The following is a 19,758-nucleotide window of genomic DNA, read 5'->3' as shown; positions in this document are numbered from 1 at the left end:
GTTTAAAATTATTTCTAAATGTTTTTAAAATGTCCTAATACGTTTCAACAGTTTTCAAAAATATTTCAAAATTTTAAAATGTTTTCCAAATGTTCCAAAAGTTTTCCAAAAATTTCAATGTGTTCTAGGCTTCTAAAAACGCTAAAAAAATAAAAAAAATTCCAAAATGTAAAAAAATGGTCCAACTTTTTTGCGAAAAAATTTTTGAGTAGGCAGGACTATTAGATAAAAGGTTTTTTTAACGAGATTATTCTATGTTTTCTATTAAAATATACATACCCTTCTATTTCTCTCTCACTTTCCTAATTAATTTCTTCATGGCTGTGTTGTGCAAACACAATGAAAGTGAGGGTAAAAGAGAGCAAAGAAATCAGGTCGGATATGTCATTTTTGACAACTCAAAAGAGCAGCTCATCGTAAATGAAATAGTGTTCATCACAGACTCAAAATAATATATTTGCATCAGCCGGTTTTTATGTTCAGTTTTTTTTTTCAAATTAGGAAACATATATCTGATGTTCAAACAGCTTACCAGAAAAATCAAATTGCATAGTCTTTTTCTAGAAAAAATTCCTGTATCGTCCGTGATTTTTCGGTTTTGTAATGTATGTTTTTGAGATACTCTTTTCGATCTTTCTATATTTTTTCTGGGATACATTTTCTCAAGCTGGGCAAGAAGATTCACCAAAAATGCCGAAATTTTTTTTTTACTTTGACACATTTTTGATCAGCTCCAAAAAAATCGAGATACAAGCTGTCAAGATCTACATTCACTTTTAACTCTCTCAGGCAATCTGGTATGCTCTCAGAGCTTAATTGAACCTTCAAATTGTTTATCGAATGTTCCTTTCAACTACCTAATTCCTATTTCAAGAACACAGATGAGTCCAAATCGGTGTGTACTCTTTCTCTCTCTCTCTTACTTCAATCTCTCAAGGGACCATCTTCTTCTTCTTTTCAATTCTTTTCGGCTCCACTTCACTTTGTACCGTCCGTATGTTCACTGTCTGCGTCTCTTCATCTCCTCGTTTTGGCACTAATTGCCTAATATACTCATCTTAATGTCCCGTTCCCCCTAGTTCCTTTGAGAACATGGCCGACACACGTTTTTCACGAAAATGACCGCTCCATTTTTTTTGTCGTTTTAGCCATGCTTAATTGTCCGTTTCCACTCATATTGGCTCATGTTTTCATGAAAATATTAGCAGGAGCTGATGTCGGCTCTATACGATATGTGTAATTTTTGCTTGTGATGAGAGCATCGAAAAAGCTGAGAGATATTCACTTCATGCCCACCTACATACCTACCAACAGGCTTACTTATATCTTGCCTATTTGTTTATCTACGTACCTACCTTGTGCCTCGCCGCCTAAATGCCTTCATCTTACGTATCGATATGACTACCTACGTGCGGGAATCATGCTTACCTGCTTGCTTAAACCTTGCCTGCCTATATACCTACCTACGTGTCTACCTTAACATTACACACCTGCCTGCCTACTACCTGCCTCCCAAAAATTATTTTAAAAATATTTTTTGATGCATTTTTATCATTTAAAATAAAATACCCATTAATGTAATAAATGTACGTATGTCCTTTGACAGTAGGTGTAGACAGGCGTAGGCCACCTTACAAAAAACAATTAAATATTTTTCGTCATTTTCCATTTCCCCGTTCCATTCAAAGTCATCATTCGTTTCCAAGCAATTAGACATCCCTCCATCCCAGTTGGGCCGTTTTTCATAAAATATGAGTCTATCTGAACTACTCATTATTATAAAATTTAACCTTTCTCTGATTTATTTATTGTGTTCACGTTTTTTCATGGTAAATTGAGACAAACGAGTTTGAAATAAAAAATCCCACATTCGCTAAAAATTGTCTAATTGGAGAATGATTTTCTTGATAGAATATAACATTTTGCCAATAAATTAGCCCATAAAACAATGTAACTGTATGCGTCTCAAGGCATACAATTAGAATCATTAAGACTTTGTGACGCCAAAATGGAATCGAAATCGAATTTTATTGTGACTTGTAGAAGGTTGAACGCTTTTTAGTCTAGGAAACAACTTTTTTTTCAAAATTTTTTTAAATGCGAACTAATTTTTGAAGTTCGCAAAGCAAGTTTTCTATGAAATTTCCATTAAATTAATCGACTCACACACCTAATTGGTAATTAATTTTTTCAACAAAAAATATATATAGGCGGCTAAATTCACAAAAATATCAAACTTCCGAAATTTGAAATTTCACTATAATTTTTAATTTCAATTTCGAAAACAAATCGCTGCTCCCCAACTACACCCCATATTTCGACAAAATTTGCACTTCTGCCAACAATCAATTTGTCATTATCCAACTCGTCATATACATATATTTTCCATCTTCAGGTACTCTCTTGACTAGTACAACCTTTTAAGAGTGACCCTGTCTCGAGATTTCCGAACCACATAAATCACGTGTCACTTACATGGGCTCTCCTTCACTTTTACTTTCGAGTGATCCAACTTGTTACAATTGACTTCAATTTTGGTATTATTTTTAAAGAATTGTCAGATAAAGTAGAGTTTTGAATAAATTTTAATAAATTTTTTAAAATGTGTAATAGACCGGCGCCACTACAAAAATTTTTGCAGAAAAAAAGTTAAAAAATTTTTTCAATGCATTTTTGGTGATTGAAAAGTTGTCTGAAAAATTAATTTTTTTGCTATTGTTTTTTAATTATATTTTGTGATAATGAATGCATTTTGATATTTTTCCAAAAATTCAAATTTAAAAAAAAATCTGAAAGTGCATACAAAAATGTTCAGTTGAATGAAGTTAAATAATTATTTAAATTCAATTTTGGGAATTACCGAGTTGACCATTTTAACACTGTACCTCCAATACCAAATGAAAAAATTGTTAAAATTCTTCCCTACAGGGCTATAGTTTCCTACTTCTCTTCCAATTTCCAATTGACCCATAAAGTAACACATATTCCAAAATGCAACTAAATTCAGAAATCAAGGAGTTATATATTTGAAATATGATCTACCTATTCTCTTCCGTTTTCCGCCTCTTTGGTTACTCTCTTAGTTCACCCCAAAAGCCGGAGCAGGATTGAAGGATTCATACTGGTCATTCAATCCTTTCATGTGTTGAGGATGATGGCTTTATTCGTTTTGAGTGCCCTTTTTCAATCCATATCCTATGTCCAGTTTTGGCACCATTTCACTTGGTTTTTTGGTGGAGCTAGCAGAATTTTTAGACTATTTTCATACTTTTTACTATTGGTTGAAATTATAAAATTACCAGAAAATGTATGTACTTTTTCAATTTTTCCAAAATTTTTTAAACAAATTTTTTTTAAGGACGCAGTTTCAAAAATCCCAAAAGTTCGCAATAATTTTCAAAACTGGTCAGAAATATCTTGATATTTCTAAAAGTCTACCATACTTTCCAGTAGTCTACAATTTTTTAAAAGTTGCTCAAAACTTCCAAGAACTTTCCAGATATTTTTACATTTTTTTTTAAAGTTTCTCAGAAATTTTCAAAGTTATGATACTTTTATTTAGGGGTACATATACATATGTGCTAATTTTTAAATGTTTTACATTACGATTTTTAACGAGAACGCAAGGGCATTCGGAGTAAGGCTACAAGTTGGTTTTTTTTTTGCGAGTCCGACTATAGTGAGAGGAAACTGGCCAATGTATGTAGTTGAGTATCTTGTTACCTGAATTACTAGGTTTTTTGTGGCCACAGCATGATTGCTGCCGTGCAAGCGCAAAATACCTGCCTACCTACCTTCAAGGCTGCCTATTTCTGTTTTGTGCCTAAATGCACTTGCCATGTTTTTTTTATTGACCTTTCAACAAATTCCCGCCTTTACACAGTGCAAACACCAACCATAGAAAAAAAAATCAGGGGATAGGCAGGCATGTAGGCAGGCAGGCGGATAGAACTCCCAGTTAGCTAACAAACCCATTCTTTCACCAAGACGCCCCACTGTGAAGATACTAGTCACTGTATAATTGAAACAAAGAAAGAATCCAGGAAAAGATGAATAATTATTTGAGCAGACGGAGAGACATAATGGCTACACAAAAGTCCCAATGAGGGAGGTCAATTGCGGTAATTAGTCATCCCACCAACGAGACGCCATTGGGATTACTATTTTGAACTTGTAGGTATTTGGTTGGAGAGGCAGAGAGAGAGGTAATTAATAGGTAAGAGATTCAAGGTTTCCCTTCTTGAGATTCTCTTGACTTTTCGGGAACTCTTACTAGTTAGTTATTAAGGTTGGTGCTCAAAGGTGTGTAGGCAGTAGGCAGGCATGTACATATTCAGCGGTATTTTTTCTCAAAACCTATAGAATTTTGATTTTCATTCGTATGATTTTTTTCCATATCCACTTTCTTGAAGCTTTCCATTTTACGACCAAATTGAATGATTTTTTCTTGGTTTTTTAAAATGATTTTTCATATATTTTTGTCCCGCTGTTTAAAGCCTTAAAAAATGGCACTCAAGACATCATTGTGCCCCATCAAAGTTTGATCTACCGTAAATTGCGGTAAATTTCGCGCCAAGAAAAATGTGACGTCACACACTGTTCATCGTGCGAAATCAGGTCTGAGTTTGGCACTATTCTGGAAAAACGTGTGACGTCACATTTTTCGCAAAATTTACCGCAATTTTGGTAGGTCAAATCTGGCAGTGACCGCGGTGAAGGTACCTACAGTATTGTTATCCCTTCTCCAAAATTTTGAGCTCTACAAAGATATGCATCTCTATTTTTGTTCCTTCCAAATCAACTCAAAACCATCTTCAACTTGTCATATTGTATTTGTCATAAATTGACACGTGTCTCCTCTCTATAAATCCCCTCGCTCTCTCTCATCTGTGGTGAGGGGTATTTAGTGCTCTTCTACACACGGCGAGCTCTCCTTCGACAAGAGATGAAATTGTCGTCTAAAACAAGAAAAGGAAACACAACATTTGCGACGGTTGATCGCCCACAAATCGGTTTCTTTTTTACTTTCTTCGTCTTTCTCTTTATTTTTCTCTTTTCCATAAGTTTTGCGGTAATCTACATAGGTACTATTATTATTATTATTATACATATATCAAAAAATGCGAGGAGTAGCAGTGGGCGGAGCATAACAATGATTGGTTTGTAAGATATATACATACCAGCCGCTGACCGCGCCTACGGCGCGGCCAACGACTGGCAACATTTGAAATGTTTGACACAATCATTTAAAAATGTCTTATGAAAAATAATGAAACTTTCACATCTTCCCAAATGTTCCCAACTCTCAGCAAGAAACTATCAAAATATCTTGACATTTTCCTCATCAATTCCCAAGCCAATACACTTTCAAAAACTTAAAACGCAATTTTCCACCAAACTTCAATAATCCTACAATAATCCTACAGCACCCCAACAGTACCACTACAGTACCTTGACACTATTCCCTACCAACTCCCGAGCCAACACTTCTTCAAAACGTTTTAAACTCAAAATTTCCTAAACTACAGCAACCCTACCGTGTATCTACAGTACTCCTACAGTACTACTACAGTACCTTGACATTATCCCCCCAGCAACTCCCAACCCAATACCTCTTCTGTGGACAAAAACTCAATTTTTCCTAACCTACAGTAACGCTACCGTATACCTACAGTACTTCTACAGTACCACTACAGTACCTTGACATTATCCCCCAGCAACTCCCAACCCAATACCTCTTCTGTAGAGAAAAACTCAATTTTTCCTAAACTACAGTAACGCTACCGTATACCTACAGTACTTCTACAGTACCACTACAGTACCTTGACATTATCCCCCAGCAACTCCCAACCCAATACCTCTTCTGTAGACAAAAACTCATTTTTCCTAATCTACAGTAACCCTACCGTATACCTACAGTACTCCTACAGTACCACTACAGTACCTTGACATTATCCCTCACCAACTCCCAACCCAATACCTCTTCTGTAGGGAAACACTCAATTTTTCCTAAACTACAGTAACCCTACCGTATACCTACAGTACTCCTACAGTACTACTACAGTACCTTGACATTATCCCCCAGCAACTCCCAACCCAATACCTCTTCTGTAGACAAAAACTCATTTTTCCTAATATACAGTAACCCTACCGTATACCTACAGTACTCCTACAGTACTACTACAGTACCTTGACATTATCCCCCAGCAACTCCCAACCCAATACCTCTTCTGTAGACAAAAACTCAATTTTTCCCAAACTACAGTAACCCTACCGTATACCTACAGTACTCCTACAGTACCACTACAGTACCTTGACATTATCCCCCAGCAACTCCCAACCCAATACCTCTTCTGTAGACAAAAACTCACATTTTCTCAAACTACAGTAACCCTACCGTATGACTACAGTACTCCTACAGTACTACTACAGTACCTTGACATTATCCCCCAGCAACTCCCAACCCAATACCTCTTCTGTAGACAAAAACTCAATTTTTCCCAAACTACAGTAACCCTACCGTATACCTACAGTACTCCTACAGTACTACTACAGTACCTTGACATTATCCCCCAGCAACTCTTAACCCAATATCTCTTCCAACTACAGAAAAGAGAGTTGAAACATCTAAGATCAAACTACAAACTACAAACGGACGGAAGGACACGCGCTTTATATATAGTAAATTGATATACATACATAACAAAATGAAAAATGTGCAAAAAATTGCCTAAATTGATTTTTTAAAAATAAGTCTACTGACAAAACTTTGGTAAATTGCCAGAGTTCCCAAAAATCTAGATTTTTAGTAATTTTGAGCATTGCAACGCCTAGCAATAAAATAAGCTATCAGGAGGATTAGGCTTATGCTTAGGCATAGGCTTAGGCTTAAATTACCAAAGTTTCCAAAATGAGAATTTTTAGTAAGTTCGAGCATTGCAACGTCTAGAGCTTAAAAAATAAAGCAACCTATCAGGTTGTGCGCGCAAAACAATTTTCAAAAAAATATGCTCACTTTCATAATGTTATATTTGGATGTTTGCATGCGATATGCACCAGCAAATATTGCATTTTCAATGGGGGAAACTCTCCCGTTTTTCAATGACCAGCTTGTCGTATTAATTTTCGTAGTTTATTTGACCACCCAGAAAGGAAAAGTTGCACATTTATCCCGGTGATAGTTTGGGTGCTGTGCAGAAAAAATTCGATCATTTTTCGAAACGTTGAAAATTTTCTCGGTTCTTAAAAATCATTTTTTCTGAAGGCACATTAATCCTACAGTAATCCTACAGTAATCCTACAGTACCCCTACAATACCCTGACCGTATCACTCCACTAACCCCAACACAGTATCCCTATAAAGCACTCAGTACTCCTACAAGTGATATGGAGTTTGGTTTAGTTGAGTGATAGTGTGGGGGTGTACTGTAGCGGTACTGTAAGGGTACTGTAGGATTACTGTACCTTTAGGAAAATTATTTTACTTTTGGTATTGTTGTTAGTTTTTCCAAACAAAAAAATAAATAAATAAAGTTTTTTAAGACTGTTAATTTTCAGCTGAATTTAGGAAAAGCTTTTTTTGTTGTTTTTTCGGACCAAAAAAAACACAAAAAAAAAACTAAATGTACAGTAATCCTACAGCACCCTCACACGTCTACAGTACCCCAACAATAACCAACCACTAATTCCAACGCACTATCCATTAAAAATTTGTTTCCAAAACTACAGTAATCCTACAGTACCTGAACGAAAAACAACAATCCATATGAACAATCATCATCAAAAACTCGGAACATTTTCCTTCCGGAAAAAAAAGTTATTTTACACCTCTTCTCTCCCCTCCCTCGCTTCATCAAATGTACTCTCATCCGTTTTTCGAGCTCAATTTTTCCAATTTACTTTTTTTTTTTTCCGTCTCCTTTTCAAATTCATTTTTACCCGCTAACATTCCCCTTTTTGTGTGGGACAACTTGTTCTTCATTTCTCGCCCGTTTTTTTCTTCTTCTATCGTCATCTGACCCTGTTAAGTCTGAAAAACATATGAGAAAAGGATGAGGGAGAAAAAATGGATAAATATAATCGTATTAGGCGAAAAAGATGCATCTGCTCCTCCATCTCATCATGTATATTTTTAATGGAAATATTATTATTATTATTATTATAAGTGTATTAAGTTTATTTTAGAATATATTTTGAACAATATTTTTTACTGTTCACTGTGGACGAGTATTTTTCTTTTCTAGGCCATGCCCAACTGTGACGTCGTTTCTCGGTCACTAAACTTCCCTGGACCCCTCATATGTATTATTGCTATCACCTTAAAATTAGTAAAAACGGGTCCGGGGAGGTGTAACCTCACACGACATGTCACTCATTTGTCTATTTTAATTGGAAAATGGACACGGGCTCTATTTCATTTGGAAGGAGGGAGGGAGAACTTTGAAATTTTCGTACCTTTTTCAAAGTTTCCAGAATATTTGTATCCTGGAATTGATCGAAATTGGATTTGGAAAATTTTTTGGTACTTTCCTGTTTAGTTATGGGTTTCAATTTTCAATTATTCTTGATTTGATCATTGCCAAAAAAATTCCGAACGTTGAGCCTGAATGTTTACTATAAAGTAAGTAAGTAAGTAAGTAAGTAAGTAAGCCTGCGTCTAAGCCTAAGCCTAAGCCTCAGACTAAGCCTAAGCCTGTGCCTAAGCCAAAGCCAAAGCCTAAACCTAAGCCTATCTTATTAATATTCCTGTTCCTATTTTTATCACTATACATCCTGTTTAAAAGTAGTGCCCATCACGAAAAGATGCTTGACCATGGGAACCTCACGGAGCCCTACCTTTTGCAATTTCTCTGCGTCTCCTAATTTGTGTGATATCTCTATACATATCATGCTCCTCCCCTCTTGTTTACCCCGAATGAAGATTGACAAGAAAAAAATGGAAAAAAGAAAGAAGAAGCACATTCATCTTCATCATATTTATATCTCGACAACATTTTCCTCCATTATTTTGTCCTTGTATTTTTGCGGGCCACTGGTGTCCCCCATGGGTCCCTTGCCCGCAAGATGTGACACATTTTTTTGGGGGAATTTTTCTTTTTTGTGTCCTAAAAATCTCTTATCTGTACAGCGATCGCTTTATTTCAGATATCAAAAAAATGCTAAAATGATTTTTTGGAGCTACCTCGTAATACTTTTAATTCCTGGGGTCCTATCGACAACGTGCCCGCATTCTGTGAATTCGAAAATTCAGGAATGTGTTCAACCTGTTGCAGATTACGCAAAAGTTCTGAATAATCAGGTGAGAGCTTTATTTTGAAAAATGCCTACTTTCTGCCTTGTGCCAGGCCTACTAGGAAAAATCCCAACTTTTCAGGACTCTCGAACGTCTGGATCAGAATTCGGAAGTGCTTTTTCACTTCCAAATATGGGCGGTCGAGTTTTCAATGAACTTTGCAGGTAGGTAATTTTATTTCGGCAATATTTTAATAGATGCCTAGAAAAACTGGCATTCTGCTCGCTGAGCACAAAAATTCCAAAACCTCCAAGTTGCATCATAAAATCACGCATAAATCTTGACGACCCAGTGATTTCAAATTCTGTCCCTTTCTCCCAAGGGATCTTTTTTTAAAGTCTCTAATGTCACTTGATAGTTTAAACATTACAAACGATGCCTACCTAACACCTGCCTACCTTCCATCTAACTATTGCTTTTTATGAATTTGGCATTTTAAATCTATAGGTTTACGTATAGCATTTACGTACATTTTAATCAATTTTGCAATTTCAATTTATGAAATTAAAAATACATTTACTGGTAATTTGGCTGTGTAAGTTCCTGTCCTGGCGGGCAGGATATTAAAGTTTTAAAAAAATTAAAATTTTCAAATCCAATTTTTAAAAAATAATTCAATCTAAACATTGTAGGAGTTTTAACATACGAAATTGCTCTGAACTTTTTGAAAAAATCGGAAGTGCTAGAAAAATGTTAGTGTACCAAAAGTTTGACTGAAAATGGCCAAAAAACACACTCTTGAAAATTCAGATTAATTGCCAAATTCAACAGTTGTGTTCGAGATTATCGAAGTACGTGTCCCCGTCATGTAACTATTTCCCTTATTGACTCTTCTTATGGATACTTGTGTAATGAAGGGTATAATAGTAGGTTTTTTTTTCAAATTCTTAAGCTCCTGAAGCTTCACAGTATTTGCTATAGTTGAAATAATTTTCAGCATTTATGGAGTCTGCCGAATGTTTGATGGAGTTGGATCGAAAACCATCAGTTAAAAGATGCCATGATGAGACGCTTAAAGAAATTGAATCAGCAAACACTGAATCAGGTGTATCTATGCCAGCTAAAGTTGATCGGATGTGTGGGTTAGTAAATATATGAAATGAAGTTCTGAAAAAATAGTGATTGGGGTATTTGAAAATTGTTTAACTTACATTATAATTTTGTTGTTCATTTACTTCATCTTTATTTATATTTATTGATTTTTTAGAGCTCTCAACTTCTTCTCCGGTTGTGTAAGGTCACCGATAAAACAAGACTGCGGATTTTCTGCGTGGCAGGTTAGTGAGCAATGCAATCGCGCTCCAATGTCAAAAAAAAGCGCCTAACTTGGGTCTCCCCAAGCATTGACGGTGAACAACAAATTAATATTTTCCAGCTCTTTTCGGCTTATCGCTAGTTTTTCTGCTTTTTCAAGCGAAAAAAGAGCAAAACATTTTTTAGAGAATTAACAATAAAGTGCAATTTTTATCAAATTTTTGTTGATGATATTGAAAACTAAAAATCGAAAAATTGAAAAATCTAAAAAATTAAAGCATTGAAAACTCAATACCCTCGGCACCCACACACAAAATTCTCAATGAAATTAAAAATCAGATTCCAAAAAAACTAAACTTTCAGGTAATCTACCGAGTCCTAAAAGACACCACAAACACCCTAATGCCTGCCTGCCAATTCACTGGAACTTCGCAAAAACTGTTATCATTTCAAAAGGAAATTGATAGTTTAAATAATGTAACATCAACAACTACAACATTACAAACATCCACGTACACAACAAGTCGGCCACGTCCTACCGTAACCAAACTGCAAACAACTACGGTAGTTGTAGTTCGAGAGCTGGCGGATGGTGAGGATGAAGATGATGAGGAATTGAAGCAGAAGCTCAGTCAAAAAAAGAAAATGAGAAAAATTCAATCAGCTGAGCTAACTGATTCTTCGAAATCTCAATTTTCTATTGAATATGTGTTAACTTTAGTTCTAGGATTTTTGATTCTATGTATTTAAAATTTTATGTTCTGAATCTGCCTATTCCAATCCGACTACGTGTATTTTTTTCTTTAATTTATTTTTTAAGATGTTAAGATTTTTCCTTTTTTTCTCCGCATTATGGTCTAGAACTTGATTTTTTTAAACTTCTAGTCCGTATCCCATCCAGGTGTCATTTCCCCCTTTGTTCCTAATTTTGTAAAAAATTTTTAAATGAAGTATAAATTCTGAAAATGCAATTCATACCATATAATTTTTTGATAGTGCAAAACTTCAAATTTTCTGAAAAAAATTGGCGGGAAATTCAAATTTTCTAGGAAAACATTTTGGCTGGAAATTCAAATTTTTGAGGAACAAATATTGGCGTTCCCGTTACAATACACTGATTCAAATACTGAAAATGTATGGCGGAAAATTCAAACTCAAAAAGTCCATATTCTTTGTGAAGTCTCTCTCTCCCTCTCGCTCTCTCGCCCTCTCATTCTCTCATTCTCTCATTTTCCTTTACTCTCTTGCAACTATTGCAATTTGCTACAGAAATTAAGAGAGCACTAAAATGTCTGAAGATGTGAGTTGAAGTTTTTTTAGTCAATCGAATTTCAACATTTTTTCAGAATACATATATTGTCAATCAAGTGTTTATGAATGAAATTTTAATTGGAAAAATATTAGATCATGTGTCAATCCAGACAAAACCACTGGTTAAATTGAGAGTAAGTGATGCCAAAAATTGGGAGCAAAAGAGCAAAATAGTTGAAAAATCAAACGCCCAACTTGAACTTTAAATCCAGTTTTCAAAAAGCTATACATAAATTTGTGAATTTAATTTTATTTAGTGTATATTTTTTATATTTTGCCAGTGTATGTATATAAAACATGCAACTGTCCGACTTTTCACAGTTTATAGCCTTTAAGCCCGATATAAGGTGACTGATTATCTAATACTTCCAAAATTTATAATTATGTTTTCCCAGAGGGAAGTGCACACTTTTAAATATTTTGGTCCGTTTTCAGACGATTTCAAAATTTTTTAGTAATTTTAGAGACGAATTTACACAAGGGTTTGCCAAATTTTTGGTTGGTTTCAACGTTTTGTATCTCAGTATTTTTCATTACTGAAAAATTTCAAACGTTCTTCTTATTACAGCTTGTCAGTCGACATTTAAACTTGGCAGTTCTTTACAAAATCAGAAAAGAGCACAGTGAAATAATCATTCATAACCTTGGGCATTGTGACAAGCACTTACCATGCATATGTACAGTTTTCATAAACTCTCAAGACATCTGTAATTTAAAGTTACATGCATACTTTCAGTGAGTTTAATTACAAGTTATGTCGAAATACAGAAGGATTCAGATTTTTAAATAAACGCGTGAAAATAAATATCTGTAAACTACAAGTTCAAATTGAACATTTTGACAAAGTTGTACAATTTCAATTACACCGTTTAATTCTCAAAGAATTGATAGGATCTAACGGTGAGTTTCGCGGTTATCAAAAAACTATCAACATTTTTTTAAATACAGAAGACAGAATAAGGGAATTCACGGGAATGTTTGATTTAAGTTATTATGGTTGGGACTTAAAAGCCGAGAGGATTGCCAGGCATTGCATCCGGTTTGGAATGCAGGAAGGTGTAGATTTACATGGATCACAACTACTTAATTTTGACGTTTTCGAAGTCGCTGAGCCGTTAGTTTTTTGGTTCATATTCTTCACAGCGCTGATATTCCAAGTTATCTAAAACTAACTGAGTTACCGTATTTTCCCTATTAGAATTCACTTGCTCTAATTGACAGGTTTATATATACTTCGGCTGTTTTTAATTTAAATTTGTCAAACAGTGCTCAGCAATCAACATTTAGAGAAATATTTTGAAAGTATTTTATCAGTTAAAATTATTCGAAATAACTCATGATGTAGCCTTTTTCAACGAGTTATTTTTGAAATCAGCAACGCAGCAATAAAAAAAAAATCAAAATTGAAACAATTTTTAAAGGAAAAAAGATTTTAAAAAATTATTAAACAGAGGAAAAGATGAAAAAAATTAACAAAATCCCCGTTTTTGCGTTTGATATTTTAACTAATATTTGCTATGACGACTTTGGCAGCACCTTGTCAACTTAGGGCGTTGTTTCCCTCTGAAAATTTAATTTTAGCATCATAGAAGGAGCTTTAAACAGTTACCCCAGAATCCGCTGATCGCGTTTTTTTTCAATTTTCCCTGTGACCAAAATGAAAATTAAAAATTAAATAAACATGAAAACGAACGAATAATGTAATTTTTTTGTTAGCTGAACTTTTTAAAGAATATTGTTCCTAGTTTTGAAGTAGCTCATTTGAATAATTCGACAAATTATTTGACCAGCACTGTAAGTTTTTTTCAGGCACCTACACGGAATAGTGAATGCTGACAAATTTGAAGTGCGTCGAATATATACTGATGAAGAAGATGAAGAAATGGTGTATTTCCCGATAAATCGCTTTCTTAAAATGCCCATTACATGTGATACACTCACATTCATTCTATATGGCAAAGATATTGTCTCACTGCCGAGAACAATAACACATCAGGCTGTTTCGAACTGGAATGCAAAGAATGTTAACCTTAATTTTCGATTCGGAGCGCACAATGTTATGGCAGAAAAATTTCACGAGTGCCCAGAAAATTTCAAGAATCCAGTGAATATTCAGTTTGTTGCACCATGGAACATTGAACCAGTTTCTGCTAATTTATTGGAAAGTGTGGAAATTAAGTTACAATACACGGATGATATTCTACTTACCATTGAAGATCAGTTGGATTATGACTATTATTCACCATATGATAATATAATTGCAAATGTTCAAAGGGCCTTCCCAAGCAGGAATATGATTGTGAAACTTTCTGAGACGAATGTTCTAATTGCTCCTGAAAATATGCACAAAGTCTTTGCAAAGTTTATTAGGTTGACTGAGCAAAATCAACAGCGAAATGGAAGTGTCACATTTAAATTGTACTATGAAGAAGACGATAGAATTCCGATAAAAGTCCCACACATTTTCAATTCAAGCGCACGTCTCGTAGGAGAACAACCTGAACATTGTTGGTATCTCGATGAAATTCTCAATATTCCAAAAGAAACCATTAAAAGCCCTTTTGGATGTGTAACTGTCTGGTATGGAAAGATGTTCCGTTTGTGAAACTCTACCAATAATCGGAAAATTGACTTTCAACTTTTCTACCAACGACGTTATTTGAAGAAGTTTTTCAAGGAACACGATGGAATGATGAATACTGGATTTTTAATGCATTTCAAACATTTAATTGATTAGTTTACTGTTTTTAAATACTTGGCCTAGAAAAGCCCAATTCGGCCAACGATTTATCTAAAATTAATTTATAAATTCTTTACCCCAACTTTTTCTGAAACTTTCCGAAAATTGCTCAATTAATGTATAAACTTTTTTTAAAAATAAATGCAGATATTACCCACACGCAAAGCTTTGCGATTGTTGCACGGTCTCAGCACGCGCGTGTGCCTTCAAGGAGTACTGTAGCTTCGAAGTTTTGCTGCTGCACAGAGGTTTCATCGATTTTTCATAATTTTTTTTTGAAAATCTATTTGTTTGTTATAAAAAAAGGAAATACTCAACAAATCTATGAAAAATCGATAAAAATTCCACAGCAACGAAAGTTCGAAAATACAGTACTCTTTAAAGGCGCACACCTTTTCGCATTTAGCAAAAAATTCTCGTTTCGAGACCAGGACACCGTACTTTTCGCGCAAAAATCGCGAAAGTTGCTGTACAATTTTTTTGTTATTATTAACACCCTCATCTTGTAAAAATTCCAACTAAGGTATAAATTCTGTAAACGCAATTTTTATTATTATATTAAATTCAACAAGCAAAAAATCACTAATTTAACAAATTCACCGGCGTTCAACATTTTTCATCAATACTCGTCTAAAACAGCCAAATAATCATTAAAAGTACAAAAGAGCACCGAATTCGCGGACATTTTTGTTGCTCCATACAGAAGATTCGATCCAACATCCCGATTCTCGTGGACAATATCGAGAGTGTCCGAATTCAGAATACTGTAGCCACCGTACATGCAGGAAGTACAGTACTCTGAGCCAACTTGTTCAATGTTCCAAACTCCACCAGAGAGCTGTAATTGGAAAATAATTTAAATTTCTCGTTAAATTTAGGGGAAATTTTCAAAATAACCAATAAATTGTTAGGTCTATAAACGCGAAGGACGGTAAAATAAAGTCGATTCGCACCTGAAAGGCCTGGATTTTTTATTTTGAATACGTAGAATCTGGTGACACGTGGCGATATGAGATCCTGCACGTGGCACAGATAGTGTTCAATTTTTCGAAATTCTGAGGTTGCGTATTTCGCAACATATTTGACGCGCGAATATCTCGTAGCGCTGGTGTCGATTTACGAGAAAATCGAGCCCGTAAATCGACACAAGAGCTACAGTAGTTTTTTTACGAGATATTTTGCGCGTCAAATATGTTGTGCAACACGCACTCTCAGAATATTATGCTCCCATAATATATCATACCTTTTTCTCTTTGAGCACAGTTTTTAAATTCCTTCGATCGAAAATCCGGACGTGCTCGTCATAGCTTCCAGTTAGAATTTGATCTTCGTTCGAAGCCGGGAAATCAACAAAAACAACACCGGCTTCGAAAATTTTTGATTGACCGGTTTGAGTTCGGCTGCGAGCATCCCAGAGTCTGAAAATTTGAAGATTTAAAACCCCTCTGTTTGAATTTTGAATTCCCTCCAAAATGAGAACTGCAGGACCAATCAGCGATTTGCTCCGCCCACCCCTTCTGATTGGTTTGCAGTTCTCATTTTGGAGGGAATTCAAATAGAAAATTGGTTTTTCCTTCAAACCTACTTCATTGATCCGTCCTCTCCGCCAGTTACAACTGTCTGAGCATCTTTGCTGATCGCACAAGACCATACTTCACATCCTTCACCAGGAACGTACGGAAGCGAATGAGCAAGCCACGTGGAAACGATGAGTGATGTGTTCAGGTCGACGATGTACGCGTGGCCCTGAAATGAACTGATTTCAAAAAATAGAGAAAAAAACGTTTAAATGGGCAAGCGCGCTCCACAGCGAAATGAGAACGCTCCGCCTCTGGGTCTCGTTAGGTATTGGCGCCAAAAAAAAACAACAAAAATACATATTTTCTGACACAAAATTGATGTAAAATTCAGTTTTTAATGTGATTTTTCGAAATTAAGGTTTTGCCGCCATTACCTATTGGGACCCAATTCTTGGCAGTAGAGCGCACTTGCGCGTTGTTCTGCGTCTCTGGAGCTCCACGTGGTGTCAGAGTGTCTCATTTTGACTTGATATACGGAGATCTACAAAAAATGCGGGTTCTCAACTGATTTCGCGTAGTTAAGAACGTGCTGACGTCATTTTTTTTTTGGATAAAATTCCCGCATTTTTTGTAGATCAAACCGTCATGGGACAGCGTGGCACCACTTGGCTTGATAATAACGCCTACAGAGCAGTTCTGAGAACTTGCTGCGGCCTCACAAGTGACACCCCAGCACACCATATCTACGAGGAAGCGACCAGATTGCCCCTGAGAGAAGAAATTGAGCTTAGAAGACAACAATTCCAGATTTCGTCAATAAATACGCCAGGACATCCATCCAAAGACTTAAAGCTCAGAAGGCCGACGGAAAGAGCGTCAAATAGGCCAAGGGAGCCTCCGTTAGATTACCCTAGCAACACCACGAGCAACTGGCAAATTCCTCAAATGACCACCAAGGCCATCCAGAAAGCAAACCATAGGAAATTCGTGCAGGAATTTCTGAACAAGAAACCGGTGAACAACGTGCTGGGCACCCCTGCCCCAGCGGTGGCCGAGGAAGAGAAATCACTACCAAGGGTGAAGCAGAGTGGAGCTAGCAAGGCTGAGATGTGGACATTCCACGATGGTACCCGGCTACTTCGCGATACCGACCTGTGGGAAATGTGGCGATCAAAGAGGAAATGTGGCACACTTGTTGGGATGCTCAACCCAACCCCCGCTAACGCCATCAAAATTGTGGTCGGATCCGAAAACGGTGGCTGAGGCCCTGGGCCTCCCCACCAAAATATTCGACCCTCCGCACCTGCAGTGGTCTCACCAGTGATTCTCCGACTCAGCACATCTATGAGGAAACGGAGAGGCTTCCTCTTCGCGAGGAAATTGAGCTCCGCAAGCAGCAATTTGCAATTGCAGCACTGAACACCCCTGGCCACCCATCCAAAGACCTAAAGGCAAGAAGACCCCTTGAGAGGACGACCAACAGGCCCAGAGAGCCGCCGTTAGACTATCCGAGCAGCACCACCAATGCCTGGACAAATCCCCGCTCAACGACCAAGGCCATTCAGAAGTCCAACCACCGAACCTTCATCAAAAACTTCCTAAACAGCAAGAAGCCGAACAACGTACTTGGACGCCCTGCCCCCGCCATAAATGGTGAGGAAAGCTCCTTGCCGCGAGGAACAAGAGTGGAGCTAGCCAGAATCAGATGCGGTCACTCAACCATGGTCCCAAGCTATTTCGCGAGAATCAACAACGACACGGTGCCAGCCTGCAAGAAGTGTGGCGATGTCACAGGGAATGTGGAACACATGCTGAGATGTTCTATCCAACCCCCGCTCACTCCGAAAAAGGTGGCAGAGGCACTGGGCCTCCCCACCAGAACTTTCGATCCAGGCGGATCTCAATGATCCAAGGACCTCCACGGATCCATCGCGGTGCTTTGCACCACTACTACTACTACTACCCTGGAGGAACTCACTGAGGCATGGACGCCCATGGCGCCCTTCTGGTGGTGCTTTGCACCACTACTACTATAATACCGGCGAGATCACAGTACTTTGTTGTCAGTTGTAATAGTGAGGGAAGAATCCGAAAGTCCCAAATCCAAAAGCATATCCGACGATACAGGTGTAGTTTCGGATGATACAGGTTCTGAAAATCGTCCTGCTCATTTGAAATCTCAGGCACAATTCAAACCTTCAATTTTCTGAACCACTAGTGATCCATCGGTTAGCGCTGCAACTATCGTCGACGGATTTCGGAAATCGAATCGAAACACTCCAGCAGAAGTGCTAATCTCATTTTCCAACTGTAGCCCGTCGGCTTCATCAATCTTCAAAATGCACAGTGAGCCGGATCGAGTGTCTGAAGATGTATCGAGAAGATACGTGGATACGCAAGCACGTGATGTGTCCTCTGATGGTATCCGACGAGCAAATGCTGGGCGATTTGACAGCTTCACACTTTTTGATCGCATTTAAATGAGCTCAAAAAATTTGTAATTTTGAAAATTTACTAAAAATGCGGTTTTCAAACGTAAAATGTTTCAATTTTTCGTCAAAAATACGGTGTCCGGTCTCGACACGAAACAATTTGTTGTTAAATGCGAAAAGGTGTGCGCTTTTAAAGAGTACTGTAATTCCAAAATTTTTCGTGATGTGGAATTTTCATCGAATTTTCAGTTTTTTAGAAATAAAGTATTATTTTAACGAATAACGTTAAGAAATCGATAAAAATTTTACAAAAACCAAAGTTTGAAATTACAGTACTCTTTAAAGGCGCACACTAGTTTGTATTTAACCAAAAAATTGTCGTGTCGAGACCAAATACCGCCGTTTTGGCTCCAAAACCGCCAAATTTCGAGTCTATACATTGGTGAACTATTGAGATTGGAATAAGACACATATTCATGGAAAAAATATTGGGAATAATTTAAAACCCATGAGGATCGTGATGGAAATTATAGCAAAAAAATTAAAGTTTCCAGTTTGCAGGAATGGTAAAAATAAATACAATTTGAAATACATATATAAAAAAGCAAGATTAATTCTTCGAGGCGGCCTCCGATGATGTCTCTTCAGGCTTCGGAGTCTCTGATTTCTGCGCAACTCTTTGTGCTTCGATCGCAGCGTCTGCCTTTTTTTTGTCTGTTTCGGCCTCTTGTTGACACGCTCTGCAAATGATTTTTTTTCTCTCAATTGATTTCTCGATTATGACGATCAAATATTTGATCGACACTTATAATTCGAGTGGAAAATCGACGAAAAAACTCAAAAACCTACCTAATCAGAACTTTTGCCGCTTGAATATTCCTCTTCAACCGTTCACAGGTCAACTTATTGAATGTATATGTTGGACGAACGTCTTTCCCGATTTCTTCGATCAACTTGAGCAGAACTTCGTAATAAGGAGTGCCTTCTTGCATCTGAAATCATTATTTTTTCAATTAAAATTGTATATTTAGATTTTTTTTTAAATATTTTACCTGAAGATTCGGCACAATTGAGATAAGCGTTTGAAGATCTTCTTGTGTCGCCATTTTTCTAAAACAAAATAGGTTGAATGAATTACTGCGAGAAATCAATAAAAATACAGAGAACGGGAACACCACCGTTCTCTGCGTCTCTTTTCAAAACACGTTT

At 36.6% G+C, this 19,758-nt stretch overlaps 4 protein-coding genes across 5 annotated transcripts; 2 read left to right on the top strand and 2 right to left on the bottom strand.

Annotated features, from left to right (window-relative positions):
* Positions 1-8,887: 8,887 nt before the first annotated feature.
* F53A2.1 (DUF19 domain-containing protein) lies at positions 8,888-11,521 on the top strand (the record flags this gene model as incomplete). Its single annotated transcript, NM_067345.3, has 6 exons — positions 8,888-9,298; positions 9,374-9,456; positions 10,043-10,158; positions 10,230-10,374; positions 10,500-10,569; positions 10,910-11,521. The coding sequence occupies 6 exons, from the start codon at positions 8,888-8,890 to the stop codon at positions 11,294-11,296; spliced, it is 1,212 nt and encodes a 403-aa protein (NP_499746.2). The 3' UTR covers positions 11,297-11,521.
* On the top strand, positions 11,049-14,668 carry F53A2.11 (F-box domain-containing protein). The gene is made up of 6 exons (NM_001268266.3): positions 11,049-11,846; positions 11,893-11,991; positions 12,426-12,592; positions 12,636-12,757; positions 12,806-12,971; positions 13,667-14,668. The coding sequence occupies exons 1-6, from the start codon at positions 11,835-11,837 to the stop codon at positions 14,460-14,462; spliced, it is 1,362 nt and encodes a 453-aa protein (NP_001255195.1). The 5' UTR covers positions 11,049-11,834; the 3' UTR covers positions 14,463-14,668.
* Positions 14,669-15,129: 461 nt separating this feature from the next.
* Positions 15,130-18,602, bottom strand: dph-7 (the record flags this gene model as incomplete). Of its 2 annotated transcripts, NM_001268264.3 has the most annotated exons (5): positions 15,130-15,435; positions 15,841-16,015; positions 16,183-16,343; positions 18,174-18,268; positions 18,314-18,602. In NM_001268264.3, 5 exons carry the CDS (start codon positions 18,591-18,593, stop codon positions 15,217-15,219), a joined length of 930 nt encoding a protein of 309 aa, NP_001255193.1. The 2 variants fall into 2 exon arrangements, with proteins under 2 accessions (NP_001255193.1, NP_001379466.1); NM_001392226.1 differs by lacking the exons at positions 18,174-18,268; positions 18,314-18,602 and having other exon boundaries at positions 15,217-15,435; positions 16,183-16,187.
* Positions 18,603-19,005: 403 nt separating this feature from the next.
* Positions 19,006-19,659, bottom strand: Y43F4B.10 (uncharacterized protein). The gene is made up of 3 exons (NM_171234.9): positions 19,602-19,659; positions 19,399-19,541; positions 19,006-19,289 (listed from the first exon to the last, which is right to left on the bottom strand). The coding sequence occupies exons 1-3, from the start codon at positions 19,653-19,655 to the stop codon at positions 19,160-19,162; spliced, it is 327 nt and encodes a 108-aa protein (NP_741280.1). The 5' UTR covers positions 19,656-19,659; the 3' UTR covers positions 19,006-19,159.
* Between the last annotated feature and the right edge of the window lie 99 nt (positions 19,660-19,758).

The sequence above is a fragment of the Caenorhabditis elegans genome, chromosome III (assembly GCF_000002985.6).
Source record: "Caenorhabditis elegans chromosome III".
NCBI classification, from domain to species: Eukaryota; Metazoa; Nematoda; class Chromadorea; order Rhabditida; family Rhabditidae; genus Caenorhabditis; species Caenorhabditis elegans.
Note: the sequence above shows the minus strand (reverse complement) of the source record. Positions and strands in the feature narration are given on the sequence as shown.